A 19,060-nucleotide genomic window follows, 5' to 3' on the forward strand; every position below is an offset into this window, starting at 1 on the left:
GCGAGGCGAGGCGAGGCGGGAGCCGCCGCCGCGGTGCCGGGCGGCGGGGGGTGGGGGGTGGGCCGGGCCGGGCGCGGCGAGGAGCCGATGCGGAGCGATCGCGGGCGGGCGGCGGCGGCGGGAGCAGCCATGGCGGGGCCCCGCTGAAGGAGGCGGCGAAGGAGGAGGAGGAGGAGGAGAGGAGAGGGGAGGAGAGGAGAAACCTTCGCATTCCCTCCCTCCGCGCCCCGTCCCCCTGCGCGGACCGCCCGCCCGCCTCCCCCCTGCATGTCCGGCTGAGACCGCGGGGAGGACTCAGCCACCCGCCGCGGCCCCGCCGCCTTCCCTCTCCCCGTTCAGCCGCGGACAAAGGGGGAGAGCGGGGCAGCCAGAGGAGGGGAGAGCCCGTCCCCGCCGCGCGAGCATGGCGGACCGCAGCCTGGAGAGCGTGTCCCTGCCCCTGGAGGTGAGGGCCCGGCTGGCCGAGCTGGAGCTGGAGCTCTCCGAAGGTAAAGGGGCGGCGGGGCGGGCCCGGCTCTCGCGCGGGCGGAGGTTGGCGCGGGCGCGCGGCACCGGAGCGGCAGCCCCCGGCCCGCTCCCCCCCTCACAACCCCCCCATCTCCCCGCCCTGCGGCCCTGCTGCCCGCCGGGCTGCTGCGGTGCTCGCCCCGGCACCGATGGCGCCCGCGGGCTCTCCTGACCGTCCCCCCCCCCCCCCCGCTCCCGCCGGCGGGCTGGCGGAGGATACCGGCGCGGATGTTTTGTTCTACCTGTGAATTCCCCCGCCGCGGCGCTGGCGGGGGCGGGAGAGGGGCTCTGGCAACAGGGCTGGCCGCCCCAGCCTTGCACGCTGTAGTGCGGGAGGTGGAAAAATCCGTAGGGCTGGCTCGGAGGGGTTCCTGCCCTGCCAAGAAAAGGCAGCTTCACGGAAATCTGCCGTGTACCTGCGTGCAAAAATACGCCTCTTTGACCGTATCGAGGGACTCGCCACGGAGTCCACGCAATGTGTGTGTCGGTTGCAACAAAATACCCCATGATAAGGTCGTTTTGGACAATACTAGTTAGGTCGCTTAGAGGAAACGTTGGTTTTTGTTTTTTTTTTTTAAATTGTGGTGGTTTTGTTTTTTTTTTTTTTAATGTATAATTGAAAGCTTGTGGTGATTTTCTTGGCGTGGTTGATTTTGATGCTCTGCCGGTTCCCGGGTTGGGCAGCCCGCATATTGCTGTTGCCGTGGCTGGGAGGATGAGCAGGAGCCCAGCCCGCCCTCCTCTCCTCAGCCTGGCTCCAGCTCCCCGTTTCCATGTGTGTCAGCTCCGGTTAAGGAACGAGAGGCAGGCAGCGATTAGTGCCTGTCAGGATCCCTCGCTGATGGGGATTGAGCGCCCAGAGTGCCATCAGTCTTGGAGATGATTTTAGTGTATCAGATGTAATCTGTTCCTCCCAGAGGAAGAGAGTGGGGAGTATTTATATATACTGATGCTAGGGTTGGCTCTTCCTTGAAATCCAAATCTGCTATTAGCTGCCCCCCCCCTCCTTTTAATAAAAAAAGACAAATATCAGGGTTCATTCACCACCGAGAGGCTACAGCACTTAACAGAAGGGGCAAATGACCCAGTGTGTCTCAAATTAGTTATTGGAAGTGGTCGATATATTGAGCTGTCTGTCTCTCTTTCTGTCTTTTTGTAACGGTTTGTAAGGGCTCCAAGCCAGAAAGTAAAATGCACTCGAGCCAGTTTCATCAGCAGGGAGGAGCTGATGTTGACATTGTATTTTCCTTTTAACGCTTTGAGGGTGAAAAGGAGAATGAGCTACTGGGATTGCTTGTGGCTCTCGTTTCTGTGCCTCCCCTTCCCTGAGGGTGCCCTGAAAACCTGAAATAAGAGGAGTTAAATACAATATTGCCTTTCTGTGATGCCCTGCCCCTCGACTGGCCCATGTGTGTGGTAATGAGGGTGCGAGGAAGGACTGACCGTTTGTATCACGGTATACGTGACGTTCTCGCTTTATGCAGAAAATGCTTCTTGGTGTGTATCACATCATTGTCTACACACCAATGAGATACTAATTAAAACAGCTGTTAGTAAATGCTTGCAGAAGACCAAAATCAAACTGGCGTGGACCTTCAATAAGAAATATGCTAATTCAGTGTACTAAAGTTGTGATACAGTTTTACGGTGCAGTTTCTGTTGCTGTAAGCATAATCCAAGAAGGCTCTGAGGAGGTGGGACGTGGTTTGCAATTGGACATCTGTGTCTGCACTGCTGTAACTTCCCTGCAGCTAGAGCTGGAATGAATTTAGCCCACTGACAATATCTTTCCTTCTGTGCCACTGACGTTACACCCAGCAGACGGGATGGCTCGTGTTTTGTGACTGTGGCAGCCTAAACGAAGATGAGTTGGAATTGGGAGGCGGGTGGAGAAAGGGTCAGCATGCCGGTTTCAGTGTCTTCCCCCAAGGTGCTCTTGATGTGCTCTTAGTCAAGTAAATGACAGTGCTCAGTGCCTGAGAAAATGAAATCATTCACTGCTTAAAGCTCCTACCTTTAGGCACCCATGTTGCAACTCCTGGCCTGTTCCCCAAACTAATCCCTACAGTGGGATCAGTAATTTGTACAGTTTTGTGCTGTAGAAGACTGGTCATGCTCTGGCCATGCTAACTCTGAGTTAAATGGTTTTCAATGCAACTTTGTGCATCTTTACACCCTGAACGTGCAGCACCTTGCGTATGTGCTTGACTTGACTGTAATGAGCCAGTCCACTGGCTTCAGCAGAGTACATTCACCGAGATACACTTAGGCGTGTACATTGAAGTTCACAAGACTGAGGTTTTAACACGTGTTATGCTCATGATGTGAGGGTGTGTCTGCTGCCTTCGTGAAGCAGGAAACTGTTGAAGGCAATAGACAGGCAACTGCATGCTTAAACATGTGTGTGGGTCTCATTGATAACATTGGGAGCTGAGTGACTGCCGTAAATTGTGCCCCTTTTTAAAGTGCTTTCCTGAGTCAGACTTGCTAGGAAAATGTTTTTCAAATGCTGGATGCCTGGATCGGTTTGTTGTTTTGTTTGTGAGTGTGAGTTTTTCAGTTCTGGTGCCACTGAATGCTGTGGGTCTTAGAGCTGCCACTTGTACCCAAGCAACCTGGTTCTCCGGTGCCAAAACCTGTTACGGACAGTGCAGCTTTAGGAACAGCTTCTGAAAGAAAGCTGCTGCTTTGTGAAAAAGAGAGGAGCACTGGCAGGATTATTGCAAGATCATTTCTTGGCGGTGAGCTAAAGCTGTCTCCTTCCTAGCTCTTAGAAGTGTCTTGTGTGATAGCGCGGGTCCTACCCACGCAATGCGTCTCAAAACCTAACATAAAATAGCTGGTGTCCGTGTGACCAGACCGCTAGTTACTGTGTCACTAGCACAGCGGGCGCTGTGCAGATGTTGTAATTACAGTCTTCACTGGTAGTCATCATACATTTAAATTTGGCCATGGTATTTTTCCCCCCCTTGTAGCCAAATTCTGAGTTCCTTGTTCAGCTGTGCACTAGGCTTAGCCTCACTGGCGGCAGGGATGCTGGCAGGAGGACCTCAGGAAGTGGCTGCCGAACGGGTAGCACGTGCTTTTTAGACGATAGGGCAAAGTGCCTTTTTTTTTTTTGTGAGGGTTTAGGCGGTTCTGCACTGCTCCTTGGTTGAGAGGGAGGAGTAGTTCGTCAGGAAGGTGTTTACTTGATATTCTGCTAAGATCATCTCTGTGGCAATCCTAACCCATTGGTTATTGTGGGCAAGCCACATGCCTTCTACCTCCCCTTTGTTGTGGTCTGAATGGGCTTTTTTGTTTTAAACATAGCTATTTAAAAGGTACTATGGATGCAAATTAGAATAACCGTTTTAGATTTCATTAGTTTCATTATTATGATTTAGAAGGTGAAGATCAGTCGGAATCAGAAACGCTTACCAGCGTGCTCCGTGCCTGCGTGGTGGTAGCCTGCCCCACGCAAGGAGTGAGTGACGGAGGTAGCCTAGCACTCTGATGAGTGCTGAGAACGACTTTCATGTTGATGTGTTGGCATGTAATGTTATGTTCAGCTTAAGGCATCAATAGCACACTTCTTGACAGTGTTTTCACTTCATTTTGGGAGGGGGAAATTGCTTGTGTGTTTCTCAGAACACTGGGGCACAGCAGCAGTTTAGATTTTATGAATATTAGAAGTTGTGGAATCATCCTTATCCCACCAGATATTCTGAAGGCATTTGTTCTGCTGCGTTTGAGTGAATGTGCCTGATGCTGGCATGTTACATACGTGTTCTTTGACACTCTGGTAGTTTCCACTGAGCATACTAAAGCTTGCATTGCTCAAAACCATAGCCCTTCTAGGCTGATGCAATCAACATGTCACTCTGCAGTAGTTGTTCTTTAGGGCTGCTTAGAATTTTACGAGGCTTTAGTTTTCTAACGATGTATAAAATTGTACTGGGTGGAAATAGATGAATCATCTTGTTTTTTAGAATAGCTTGGGGGTTGTTAACTGAAGAACTGATTTAATAAAACCAGGAGTCCTGAAATGTGCTGTCTTATTAAAAAAAAAAGTAATTCTACAACCCCTCCATTCTTAAAAACACTTCAGAATTTAAAAAAAAAAAAGCCCCCCAAATACTTTTCTCATTTTCCCCTCAATTTAAGGGTATACAAGGTTATATTGCCCTTCCAATTACTTCCTGAACCAAAATTAATTGGGAAAAGATGCTCTGTAGTTCTTCCAGTATTTTATCCAAGTGTCAGATAACATAGCAGAAACACTTAAAGAAACACTTAAAGAACCACAGACGCTGCATGGAAAATGTGAAAACCATCCTGTTCAGAAACTATTCTCCCTATATTCCATACTATACTTCCAGTCCTCTTCCATTTTAAACATATAAGGCATAGCAGGTTTTTTTTTTTTTTTTTGAAAGTCTGAACTTTTCTCCAAAGAGCACTTTCCAAAAAGTGTCAGCAGATCTTTAATGAGTGGTTACTTATTCCCAAAGGCAGTGGATGTGCACTCAGCTAATTAATTTGGTCCTCAGCTTTCGTTGTATCGACTGGCTCGATTATATTCGGTAATATTGTTTGGATTGATTGGGTCATTGTCCGGCCAGGTTTATTATTTTATTAGGTGTAAGTTCTGTCTTTTGTTGTCTGCATGTAGTCACTGGGTTGGGGCCAGAGAACTGTAGTTAGCTCCCCTAGTTATTATTTCTCCATAACATTTGCCAGCTGACTCTTCACTCGTGGAGAGGTTTCAGAGTGTGAAAATTTCAATAACTAGCACACCTCTGTGATTTGGGACGCAAATCATCATTTTAATTCACTCCTTGAGAGATAGTGCTCTGCTTAGCAAGTGGGTATCACCTGCACAATGACAAAGTGTTAATACTGTCTGAGTTCAGGTGAGAAAGGAACTAAGAAATTCAATAGTCACATTTGCTTCTTGTTGTTTTTTGAGCCGTTAGGGTGCAGTTGGCTCGTGTTTGCAGTTTTTTTTTCTGGCAAAAAGAGCACTAATTTACTCGAAATACATAAAGCTGAAATTTTCATGTGAGTTACGTACAAGATCTAAGGCTTTAAGAAAATATACTGAATACCATGGGAATTATGATAAAATCAAGAACGCGGGCAACAGAAACTTTTCTTTCTTTGTAAGGTGAAGCTCCTCTCATCAGCTGTTTTGTTTCTTGGATGGTGCTCAAGCTGGAGAGGGACAGTAACTTGATTATTTTAAAAAGAGGTTAAATTCACTCATGAGTTAATAACCATTTGCAGTTTAAGGCACTGGAATTTGAAGGTTATGTTGTTTTTTTTTAATTATCTACCTACTGTGCTATTTGGACTTAAGGGCTTTTAATGGGTGGTGGTGTGTTGAAAGGATTCTCTGTCACTCATTCAGTTGGAAGTACATTGTAATGCCTTGTAAAATAGACTACGCAAATCTCCAGGATGTTCCCAGAACAGCTGTCCCGAAGGCATGCTGTAAATATACCTTTATTGCCAGCTGATGTTGAGCAGCATTGATGCCCAAGGGTTACACTTAATAGATCATTCTGATGATCTTTACTGTATTACACAACAGACATACTCAAAAAACTTTTCCCAAGGATGTGTGAAAATTGCCAATGGGGTGTCAGTTTTATAGGCAAAACAGGCAGTAAGCAATGTATTTATAACGAGAACGTGCATTGTAATGAGCTGCCCTTTGCAGCTTCAGGGTATGTCTGCGTGATTCTGCTGCACAGTGCAGGGAGCAGAAGCCAGCACTGCTTCCCCTTGCCAAACCAAGAGCGCAACGTACACCTATGGTTGTGAGTCAACATGCTGCTTTTCTCTAAAAGGTATTGACCTGCCTTTGTTACTCCATTATAAGGGGAATGCTGTCATTTTGATTCGAATAGTTTTTATTCTGGCAAACCAAATATCCTTTGGTATCGAAGGAATTCAGATTTAGCACACCTCTTTCCTTTGTGTTCAATTTTTCCCAGGGAAAAATATTTTCATGCTGTATAAAAGGCAGATATAATAAACTAATTTTTGATGCAGGATTTGGATTGGGAGCAGCAGAAAGATCAATGTTTCTCTGAAGGGACATCAATAGACTCCTTTGGGTTTTCATAGCTCAGAATGGATGTTTGTGGTGTGGTACAGAGAATCCTAAATGTACCATAGCTGTTCTATACTTAAAAATGCATTGACTGCATTTTAATTTTTTAAGAGGCTATTTGTATAACGCGTCAAGCAGGACATATAATTTTTTAAAAATAACTGCTTTAATTCCCCGGCAACTGTCAGACAAGATGACTCACTGCAGTATAAGAATTCACCACAGCAGATCACAGATTTGACACAAACTCTTAATCCGTGTAAAATTATGCATGTATATTCCCCTACCTTCCCGGTGGGTGAGCTTCATTTTTGCCAAACTCCTGATGATCCCGTTCTGCCTTCTCTCCTCCCCTGCCTCCTTTTTTTCCCCTTTCTTCTTGAGAACCTCCATGCAGTCAGTAGCCCCAGCCCCAGGGTCTGGATGCAGCAGTCTTTTCCTGGCTTAAGAGCCTTTCCTGATCATTAACAACAGCCCCTGATTCTCTCCTTGACTGTGGTGGTGTGGGGGGCATTTCCAAAACATGATTGCTCTCTGCAGGGTTATTTCTGGTCTTTCCTTGTATTACTAGGGTAAATATACACTAAAAAACTGGAACTGGTTTCATTTAATTCCACTTGGTGGAATGCATCAGGGAATTGCTCATTTTAGGCCTGCGTAAATCAATCAAGTTTTTTTTTTCAGTAATCTTAGCTAGGGCTTCTAATTGCTAGCCAGTATTATTTATCGCTAGGATTAAGTATAACTTTAAAACATGTATAAAACATATTGGGGACATCATGATCTTCTGCAATAAAAAAGCAAATATAGGAATAGGAATACTCAAATTCAGCTTGAGACAGATGCTGGGAAGACCATGGCCACAGCTTTGGCTGGAGGCTCTGGCTGCAGAAGAGGGGGGCTTCTGCCCTAAAGCCTTGTGGAGTCCTACCAGAGCAGCCTGTGCATGGCTCTCGGGGGATGGACGAAGGCATGCCATGGTGCTTCTTGTAGTCCCTTTTCTGAGAACAGAGTCGTTTGCTGGTTCTTGGCAGTTTGATAGGCATAGTCTATTTGACACATAACCTGCAGTGCTTAGAGCAGCATTAAGTGCTGAGGTGTGGATAATTGTCACGTTATTTTACAGCAGAAGTTAACAGTATATGATGTCTGGTCTCAATGACCTCTTTTTAAGAGTATCGTGTTAAATAGTTGGACGACTAGAGAAAGAAAGAATTCTTATAAAGTATCTTGGTAACTTGGAAGGGAAGGTGTTTCCTATGACTTTTGAAGGGGCTGTTTGATTTCCAAAGACTGAACTGGACCATTAATAGGCAGTCTTTTAGGATGCTTGAGGTGGCATTTGCTTTTACATGTACGGCTGGGTCTGCAGAATGGTGGCAGTTGAGGGGAAGAAGGGAATTCTTCAAATGTCTGCTTATGTGGAAGTAAAAATGGATGTTAGGACCTGCGTTTGGTCCTATTTCTCTCTGGATCCAGAAACCATATCTCCACACTAACCATTACATCTGCAGTTTCTTCATTCAAATCTTGGCTTGATCTGCATGTAAGATTAAAATATCAAAAAAAGATATTGTAAGTCTGGGCTGGTAGGAGCTGTTCAGAAGCCAGGAAAATGTTTCTTAACGAACTCTGTGAGAAATACTGAAGTGTCAGTAATGGAGCCTGCTTTTTCGCTGGTAGGCTGGTGGTTGAAAGTCTGCCTAGACTCGCATAAGTTTAGAGACTTTTGGTTGGCTTGGAGACCCAAACGAAGTGTGCTGACACTCTTTGTCCTAGTGTGTGGATGTCCATGTGTCCATAAACAACCTGGCAAAATAAAGAGACCCTAGCAACAATTTCTTCACAGAAAGCAGGCCTGGACTATCCCCTCTGTGTGGCCCCTCCAGATAGAGTTATGCAGTTATTAGCAGGATGATTACAGGGCTATTGCATCTATTACCATTTAATGAGAAAATAGACCGAACTGGTCTTCGGGCTTCTAGTATCTCATTATGGAACAGTTCTGAAATTGTACAGAAAGTTTCCTTCCGAAATCCATATGCGCTGTAACTACAGTCTCATACAGCTACATGCCTCAAGGTCATAGCAAATAATGAAACTTCACCTTTTTTTTTTTTTTGAGGGGATACCCTTAGTCGTATTAACTCATTTTTCATTGTTGTAATTGCAAGGAGAATAAGCAAAATCTAGAATTTTGCATGCCATGCCTCTCTTATCCTTGTTGAAAGAAATGTTATTCAAATAATGGGATAATATTTTTGATGAATGCCTGAACAAATAAAATGATGGCATTATGGTGACATGCGAACAGGTCAACTTTAGTAAAGAATCTTAAAATGGAAATTGCGTTTCAAATGCTAGATGACTTTGACAGATGCCTGAGGATGAACAAACAACAGTTATCTAGTGAAACAGCAAAATGCAGAAATGTCCCTATTCTTTCCTGAATGATGACAACGGCAAACCCCTCTGCTGAATTCACTGGAAGAGCCCAGTTTCATTTGCTGTATTTTTTACTCAAAAAAAAAAAAAAAAAAAAAAAAAAGAATATGTTGTTTAGAAGATGGTGTAAGTTTTTCTAAGTGTTGTGAAGTGAGGGGTTAACATTTTTTAGGAAAAAATGAAAAAATACTGTTGGAGTGTGGAGTGATTTTTACTTCTAAGAGGGAAAATAACAGATTGGCAATACTTTAATTGGCTCTACTTTTAATCAGCTCCATGTTGTAATGGAGAAAGTTGGTTTGTTGTGTTGAGCAACAACAATGGGACTAGCAGGAATTAAATGTAATGATTTTTTTTTTTATGATGATGAAAAAAAAGTCTTGCATTTTATGTTTATGAATTTTATGCTGCTAAAGCATTTGACACATTCCAGTCACAAGGTTTTATCTGTGTCTCTTACAAACTCTGACTTTAGTCCTACGAGTATCCATACCACAGGCTCGGGAGAATTTGAAAAAACAGTTCAGAAGAGATCTTGAAGAGTGACCAAGAGTAGAGACATGGACACTGGGGATTAAAGCAGTCCTAATAAACATTGTTAACCAGGAGAAAGATGGGGAGTTTATTTTGATTATTTGACAAACCTTGTGTTGGGAAGGAGAAATACTTTCTCACAGTGCAAAGTTAGTGCAATGTTAGCAGTCAAAAACACAAGAAGATCCAACTCCTAGGAATGGAAATTAGACAAATTCAGATTGGAGATAAGACAGAAAATATTAATAAGGCTAGATAAACACTGAAACACTTGCATAGAAAAGAAGACTCAACAGCTTTCTAAAAAAAATCTACCCACTAGTAGACTTGATAGAAGGCTTTTTTCTAAGAAACACTGAATGTAAGAAGTTTGTGTATGTAGATAGATACGTAAACCACTGAATCCACCCTTGACCAGAAATATACCGGTTTAAGTGCCATAAGTACTTTTGTAGTGGCATTTTATAAATGTTTTAGTCCAGTATTATGATACGTATTTTCTGGTAACTTCAAAAAACACTGCAACAATTGAGAATTTCAGGTTTGGTATGTTTTCAGTAGTTTACTAGTGATGACTTGACATTTACTTGCAGTAGTAATTTGTTTCAAATCAATATTGAACACTGTAAGGATGTGCATACATTACAGTTTGAGAGGATATCAAATGCAGCCGCTCTGATAATACTTGCTTAAATACTGACTACTCATATATTTACCTGTAGCTCAGGGGACTTCTGTATAAGCATGAAGTGGCAGAACAATAACATTGTTAAAAGCTCCCTTAAAATTTATTATATGTAGCTTGATCATTAGCTTTTACATAAAGGTATTGTCCTTTTTAATCATTTGAATAAAGAATAAGAAAGCACTCACTTCCTCTGGAGATTAATCCTTCCTGCATCCTATTCCCTGATGCTTCAGGGAGGTGAGGTCTGTGCTCAACAACGAAATGAGTCGTAGTAAGACAGCTAGTGTATTATTTTCCTGCTTTAGTTGTATATTTCCCTTTAATTTTCATACAGTAGATACATATTGTGGTGTATATTTTTAGTTAACAGATCTGTGAATATTGTTTCTTTCATTCCCCTTTAGTGTCTCTTGAATTTTTTATTATTATTTGTAATTTCATATGTGATTTTAATGCACCTTGAATCCATGCTTTTCCAGCATACTAAGTTGCAGCTAATGAGAAGCTCCTTCCTACTTTGAAGGCAAACCCAGTTTTCATTGGAAGGTTTCATCAGGATGGCTGCTCTTTGCTCTGATGTCTTTGCTTTTGCCTCACTGGCCAGTCGTGGTAAATTGGATTTGCTCTCTATATTGTGGTGATAGGTGAAGGGTATAGGAGCAGTAAAAGTATCTCTGTGCCTTTGTGCTGCCATCGGAAGGTCTGTGAAAACTGTTCTGTTTATTGGGAGTTTAACAAAGCTGGTATCTTTGATCTCCAGAGGCAACCACTTCTGGAGCACAGTGAAATGTAGAGAGAACGTATTCCTGTGTCTGCAGTGGGAGAAGTAAGATACTTCCTTTTCCTTAGCCCAGACACTGTTTTTCTTCTTGAGCACAATGATGCCTTGGCCGGTATTGTCTGCTAATGGTACTTCTGAGGAAGATGAGGGCTCCTGGCAATTCCGATATTTCTTCTTCAGCTTTGAAGGTCAGCCTCCTATCTGTTTTTTGTTCCACAAAGGATGCTGTGCGGCCAGGCGAGGTGACTGGGGTCACCTTGTGGAAAAGTGAAGAAGCTGTGTGTGAGATGCCTTGAGCCAGAAAGAGGCACAGTGATGTTAAATTTCATCTTTGACTGCTGGACCTTTTAGAGACATTTGGTAACTTCTGGTAACCTAGTCTGTAACAGTTTTCCGTCCATAGTATACTTTCAGAACAACAAGTATAGGAAGCCTGAGCTCTTTCTTGTCAGTGCCAGTTTCTCTGTCCTTCTGGGAGGAATCTAGGCTGGTTCATGCACCAGCTCTTTGTACTATTCAAGACATATGCTGGGCTCTTTTCTACCCCAAAGATCATGCAAAGACCACAGCATCTCTGAAGCTTAAAGAATTTCAGTCTGAAGTCCTTATTGTATAATGCTGTTTGTCATTCCTAGGTGGTGGTCTGGCTTTGGCTGACCTGCAAAATGCTTTTCTGTGTATTTTGATAGGAAAATATCACCTGCAGTAGTAGGTCTATTACACATCATTCAAAATGTCAAATTGCATATGTATGTTGCTTCAGATGCACTTTGGCTGTTCATGAGTGCAATTGGTTACTTCTGGTAAATAATAAATGGAGGTTCAGATTTAACTTCCTTTATGAGCCATTCTGCTTGAGGATATACTAGAAATAACTCCAGGCCTTATCTGCCAGCTTGTTTCTCTGTACTTTTTTAGGACTGAAGCAAATTGAGTGTCTAGGACTACATTAGACTGAAATTGGGAAGAAAGAAGCCATCTCTTCTTTAGAGATGGCTTTTTTAACATGAACAGCTTTGTGATCTGAATTTTATACAGCCTTTTTACTTCTGTCATAAATTTGCTCTAACTCAGACATCCAAAGAAGTCTCCCCTGGCTTCTCCCTGGATACAAGGTTGTTTTGCTAGTGGGAGCCTTGTGAAAAGTAATAGTTTGAAAATGGTAGCTGATAGATGCTACCTAAATGTCTTATGTAAGTAATAATAAAACATGTTATGTATGCGTCTTCATCAAAAATTGCTCACATGGGTATGTTAGGGTTAAGAGAGAGTGAAGAAAGCATCTGAGTAACCATATCCTTCTGAAATCCAGTGGCATCTGTTTTTCTCCAGACTCCTTTTGAAAATACTGTATGACTGTTGTCATGAACTGGGTCACCCCCCTCATCGGGTTCTGCATTCCACCCCTGAGCCCAGCAAGGACGATAAAGCAGCCACACCTCCCGGAGCTGGGCTCCTAGGAGTGCACAGTAGGCATTACAATAAAATTACATTAGGAATTACAGTCAAGGGGGTGACTGAAGTCTCCCCCAAATAGACATATGGGAGTACTCTCAATGTAAAAGCTGAAGCTTCATTTTCAGGGGCTTGAATAAGGAGGGAGTATAAGTTTTGCCAAAATACATTCTTGTATTTATTTTTTCACTCAGAATGAAGTCCAGTTCACCTAAAAATAAATGGCAAAAGCTATGTTGGCATCAGGACTGCACTACTGGGTGTACTTCCACTTAAAGCTATGTCTGTGAATAGTCAGAAACAATCTGTGATATTTAAGGATCTATGCCAGGGTGTATGGTAGAAAGAAACGGATACTTTTTCTTCTCTTCTCTTTGTGTCTAGTCATCGCTGGTACTAGGAGAACATTCTGCATTTCAGACAGAGCATTTACATATACAGAACAACAGGCCAAGATGTACTCCCAGTGGGAAGATAGGGACCCCATTCAGGACTGGGAAATCAGGTTGTTACCGATCTGCTGGAAGCAACTAGTGATCACAAAAGCTCTGTAGCATTTCTGGTCCTTTGTGAAAGGTAACACATGGTTGGTATCACCTCTTCCTATGTGACAGAGAAAGAGAAAGCCAGCGTATGTTCCTTTTGCTTTCCTTTTTTCCTTCTCACCTCTCTCTCTGTTTTTTCCCCATTGTTTCATTGTAAACTCTGACCTTCGGGGTTTCTCTCCAAAGGCATCTGGCCCTGGTATGGCAGGTCAGGGTCAGTCTGCCATCCTGTCCCATGTATTTCTGTTCCTTGGCCATCTGTCTTTCCACCAGTCCTCTTAAACAGTGGACTTGCGTGCAGGATCATGATGTAGATAATTCATGTGGTGCCTCCTTGTGCAATAGCTTCTTTTTTTCACATGTGAAAGAGTGCTCATGAGATGTCAGGACCAACGTGCTGAAAATTGAAATCTTTTATTCTTAAGTTGATTTAAAACAAGTGCTTGTCTTGGAGTAACAAACTTGTTAACTACTGAAACTCAAAGACTGTAGAGACACTAGCTGAGGTATATGTGTTCTGCTAATTGTGCTTGATGTTTGCTTTTTTGATTGTTGCTGTTTACTTCTACTTTATCATGTTTGCTTAGAGCTATATTAGGATATTCTCCATGCAGCGTGAGGCATTTATGGAGAAATGTGCATCTTAAATTTCTTGAAATCTGATCTGGAGATAAGTCATGACATGTATTTTCCATCTAAAAATGCATTTCTCTTAATAATACCCCCATTCAATGTGTTTTTGTTTTGTTTTGTTTTGGTTTTTTTAAATTCACGTGAAACCCACACTAAACAAAAATATGGCTTATAGAGCCTAAAATTATAAAGGAACTACTTGCAAAGAGCCGGCAATGCTGTCTACATGATGAAAGCCATTTAAATTGTTCAGGCATAAAGCATGGATTAGAAACTGTATCTTCAAATCATCTTTGCATATTTACAAGTGCACCTGTTACATAAGCAGTGGAAGGTGCCGAGATTCCTCCTGCCCTGTGCCACGGTTAGCAGGGTGAAGAAAAACAAGATCGTTTGTCAGTTTAAGTCTTTTAAATCCAAACTGCAGCCTTTATCTGCCTAATAGCCTAATACCAGAGAAGGATACTGTTGGTGTTCAGCAGGGCTGTATTCATGTGACTGTCAGTGGCTGAATTAGTGCTCTCAGTTCTATATAAAGATTCCTGCTCCCACCCTGCCCCTCCCCAGCACTGTCATTTAGCACAATGTGCAGCATGCAGTATGGCTATAAAACATCCCTGAAATACCGAAGTGTGTCTCCTTTCACACTTGTATGTGGAAAAGAAGAAACAAATAAAGGGCTGCCTTCTTGGCTTGTATTAACCTCCTAGCTCTGCTGGGTTCAGCACCAGCTGAGGCCGAGTCATGTTACTTGCGCGTATTTTAAAGCATGGCCTATATTCAGGGGAAGAGTTGGGGGGTTGTATGATTGCTATATCCTGCACCTCTTCTCTGCTCAGTGCAAGTGTTATGCTCAGTTTAGACTTTGGTGTTAATTTGAGTACCCACAAAATACAACTCCTTGGGGAGCCCGACTTGCAGCAACAGTACTGAGGGTGCTACGCGATGTGGGATGAAACTGGCTTTTGAAAGTCCTGTCCTATGTCCCTGCTGCCATGCTACTGTTTGCAGGTGGATCATGATTCCAGTGATGCCTGGGTTTACAAACAAAAATCCAAAACCAAAAGAAACAAGAAAACAAGAAGAGGAAGAAAATCTTGTGGGTGGGTGGTGGTTTTTTTCCTCCCCCTGAGGAAATTTCTTTTTGTAGCTTTTAAAGTTGGATCAGTTCAGCAATCTGCTACATAGCGCAGCTTTGTAAATTACTGAGCACAGGAATCTGAACAGCATGGATGGAGGAAAAGGTGGATGCATTGGGAAGGGACGTGCATATAGAAACATCTTAATCCAGTTTTGCAGCTGAATAGAATATTTTATATAACTACACTGTCTGAATATAAGGAAGAATTTCTTTTTACTTGTGAGACACTAGCACAGGTTGCCCGGGGAGGTTGTGGAGTATCCTTGGAGATACTCAAAAGCTGTCTGGCCATGGTTCTGGGCAGCCTGTTCTAAGTGACCCTGCTTGAGAAGGGGGGTTGGACAACATGTCCTCTAGAGGCTCCTTCCAGCCTCAACCATTCTGTGATATGCCCTGAAATTTCCACCCTTTCACTGATAAGTAATTTTGTGCTTCCTAGTACATTTCTCCTGGATTTCACACTGTATGTGGTTCTGGGAGTGATGTGCTCAGCCTCTCCTGCAGTATGTTCTTACCTGCTATCAGTCACTCCCCAGTTGAGATCTTCTGTAACACCAAGTTTTAAAATTTCTGTTGTAATTATGCCATGTGCACATTAGTGATAGTCAACAAAAATATGCAACATGGGAGGTGAAGCACAATGCGTTAAATAGATATTTGATTTTGAAACAGTTTCACTTAAAAATAATGTTACCGTTTTTTGTATGCAAAACTTCATAATGGCAGTAAATTTACATCTTAAGTAAATGATCTAGAATTCAAGCGTGGGTAAGGTTGCTTGTGTTGATTTTAATACTGTCATTATGATTATCACTCAGGTATATGACTGTCAATTAAACAATTCCTAGGTTTTTTCTGTATGATAGAAGTATATGCCTGTTCATGTCTGAAAAGTAATTCTTTTGGTTCTGTCAGGAGCAGGGAAGTGAACAAAACTGAATGGCTTTGAAAATCGGTTTGTTTGATTACTTATTAATACCAATTTCAGATATGAAAATATCTTGAATGTTGATGAGATCTTTTTTTATTTTTATTGAAACCTGTTTTGAGAGTTGCATGCAGCTGTAATCATGCACTTAAATATCGCATATTTTTTCAAAGTTCCATGTCAGTAATGCAATAATGAATCCCCCTGACTGAGCTAGAAAGCAGTCACCAGATACCTTGGCATTGTAGAACCACTCACAGTAAGATCTTCTTATGAAAGCTGTTTGGTGGTTGTGGTCCTCAGTTGAATGTTTGGCCTCACGCTATTAATTCTTTCCCAGCCACCAGGCTTTCTTTTCCTCTCTATAAAAAGGGAAGCTGGACTGTATTTTTTGGGGTATGAACACAGCTTTTAAATATGGAAGAACTTCCATATCCACATCGTCTCCTGACTATTCAGTGAGCAGCTGGACATAGCTTTTGCAAGAGAAAGTTATGTAGAGTATGGTCCCAATTCAGCAAAGCATTTTAAGCATGTGCTTCAGTCTCATTGATATTGCCAGTTTAACTTAAACCAAATTGTCACACATGGAGTGAGCATATCTGTCTCCTGCATGGAAAAACCAAATCTTTGTCATCTTCATTGCTTGCTTGAAAAAGAGAGTCAGTGTTAATCAAGGGATCAAGAGTCTTTCTTTTGGATTACTGTGTGAAAGGTTAGGGATCTTAAAAGCTTTTTTTTTTTTTTTTTTATGATGCTCCACTATATATTTAACATTGTCAGGTCATTAGATGAAGAAAAGAGAACTGCCCATATCTGGTTCTCATTTTGTATACTTTCTCTGTGCTTTACTGAATTCGTAGATTTAAAAGATTTTGGGTGATGTCATTCTTTGTTTTTACAGTATGAGGTTGGAGGTCCTCAAACTTAGCTTGCTTCTGTACCACAGCCTCAGAAACAGAGTTGTATCATCACCCACATTCTGTCTGAAAAAGTGTCTTTGGTTGCCTTGAGGGTAAAGGTAGTGATTGCAGGTGTCAGGATGGCAATATTGGATTCCAAGCCCTGAAATCAGATTGATGTAAGTAAAAATCCTGCACTGCAGGGTACAGTGGTAACCCCAGTTCTCAGATGAAGAGAACTGTATTTAAATTGTATTTAAGAATCTGCTTTAAAAATCAGACCAAGCAGATAACAAGGAGAGAATCTACTTTTATTTCCATGAGATAGTGCTTTTCAGCAGAATAATATAATATAATAAATATTTTGGTAAAGGATACGTTCGATATGCTTGCGGTGAGTTGTCAGAAGCCACGTGTCATGGAGAGGGGCCTCTCGTCTGCAGCCATAGGAGTGCAGTCACTCTGAAAGCCCAAGGCAGGTCCTTGCGTTCAATATACCTGGTGCCTTTGAGTGACAGCGAGGAAATGAGGGATTACAGCAATTGCCTTTCCTCCTAAATACAAGGAAATCTAGGCACCCATTTTCTGGAAAACATTTTGAGTCTTTTTCTCTTTACCTTTTGCTGCAAGGCAGGGAGAGGGAAGAAGCAAGGAAGAAAGAGCAAGACTGGAGCCGTTCTTTTTTTTCTAGTATTGCCTAAACAAAAGTGGTTCATAGGCCAATTGCTGTCATCACGAGCCAAAGACAAAAATGCCTGTTCCCTGTTTTCCAGGGCTGAGTTTGCAGCTCAGGCATATGGAAAATCTAGATCCAACCGGGTAGTTTTCCAAAGACTGTATTCAAGCCATTCTTTTATGGGAAAAAGAGGCAGTTGAGGGATGGGTGAGAAGATTTTTTTCTTTTCTTTTCTGGATTTTCAAAATGTCAAAAAGAATGGGAGAGGCCAAGTGATAGGTATCTTTCTTTGTCCTTTGACAGTGTATGGCAAAGGCATAAATTGTATCAGTTTTAGGAATTTGATAGTGTATTACTGTGATCAAGACGTGAAATAAAAAGATTCTGTTCAGGATCACAGAATACGATTATGACTTGTTTTGCATTTTTATTTTCATCTTCCTTTTACCATCCATCATGGTGTTTTCCTTAGTGTACCTGGGATCTACTGAACTTGGTCTGAAGGATCACTGTTTTCGCACTGAGTTTGTTTTGCTTCATTAAGCTGTATGAAAACGTAGTGGCTGCAAGTGGCTCTTGTAATATCCCACATTTATGGTGGTTTAGTCCTTTGTCACTGTGTTTCATAAGATCTGAATAACGAAAGAAACTTTTGATTGTTTGTGCAGTAAAAGGAATGGTCTGCAAAGCCTAGTACAAAATTCTTGTTTGCACCCACTGCTACAGGGTGAGGAGGGTAAGAAGTTACTCTGTCACTGTGATGGAATAACTAAAATTTAGGCATAAAAATGTATTGGGACAAGGACTATGTATTCCATTAAAGGCTAAATGTGACACATTAGAGAACCTAAGAATTTAGCTGTGGAAACATCTCTTGAGGCAATGATTTATTTTCGGTGATATTTAAGGAAGTAGCTTTTTAAATTGTAAAAATCAGTACAAAGACATCAGTGTGTATGTGTGTGTAGGCATATTTAAAGATGGAATATACATGCAGAGAAGATGGGGAAGGAAGAACCTCACACACTGACTCCTCAAATGAACAAATCTTCCCACTTAAGGGAATGTTATGGGAAGCAGCAGCTCCCTTAGGGATAGGCATGCGCAAGTTACCCCCGTTCTGAGTCATGGATTTTTCCTCAGCTTTGTGGCTCAAATGTGCAAGCCCCTTCCCCACCACACGCCCAATTCCTTAAATAACAGCTGAGGTCAAGAAGGACAAGGGACAGATCACTGTCACTAGGAGGGCTTCTAAATCACACCGGGATATGTGAGGTTTCTTGATGCTCAGTCTCAACTGTCTGGTACAAGAAGATAATTTTAATCCTATTTTATTTATCGCTTCTCAGTAGTGTTTTGGCTTTTATACTGACTCACACCTTTTCTAATGAGTCACCAATGCTTTTGTTGTTAAACGGACTTAACAAATATCTTTATTCCAGTTAGTTTTGTGATGTGTATGTTTCTGCTCGGTCAAATGAAATGAATTACATGCTGCTGTTGCTGAATTTACAACGATGTCTTTTGGCTCGGAACAATTAACCATAATGACCCTTGGTACCTCAAAATACACAGTGAATAAAGTATAACTCTATTGTATATATATCTTAAAGCTTATTTTAACACATTGCGCCTTTCCAATTGCAGTATCTGGTGATCTCTGTAGGGGCATTTTGTTACAAAATGCTCTGGCTCCCACTGAACCAAATTTAAAACTGGAGCAAA

At 42.2% G+C, this 19,060-nt stretch overlaps 1 protein-coding gene across 2 annotated transcripts in view; it reads left to right on the forward strand.

Annotated features, from left to right (window-relative positions):
• The first annotated feature begins 309 nt into the window (after positions 1–309).
• Positions 310–19,060, forward strand: part of DIP2C (disco interacting protein 2 homolog C) — a 337,937-nt gene continuing 319,186 nt past the window's right edge. For both annotated transcript variants that reach the window (XM_050891661.1, XM_050891662.1), the window contains exon 1: positions 310–488. In XM_050891661.1, the coding sequence (XP_050747618.1) occupies positions 404–488 (85 nt within the window). In that variant the 5' untranslated portion in view covers positions 310–403. The remainder of the gene's footprint in view (positions 489–19,060) is intronic.

The sequence above is a fragment of the Gymnogyps californianus genome, chromosome 2, assembly GCF_018139145.2.
Source record: "Gymnogyps californianus isolate 813 chromosome 2, ASM1813914v2, whole genome shotgun sequence".
In the NCBI taxonomy this organism is placed as follows: Eukaryota; Metazoa; Chordata; class Aves; order Accipitriformes; family Cathartidae; genus Gymnogyps; species Gymnogyps californianus.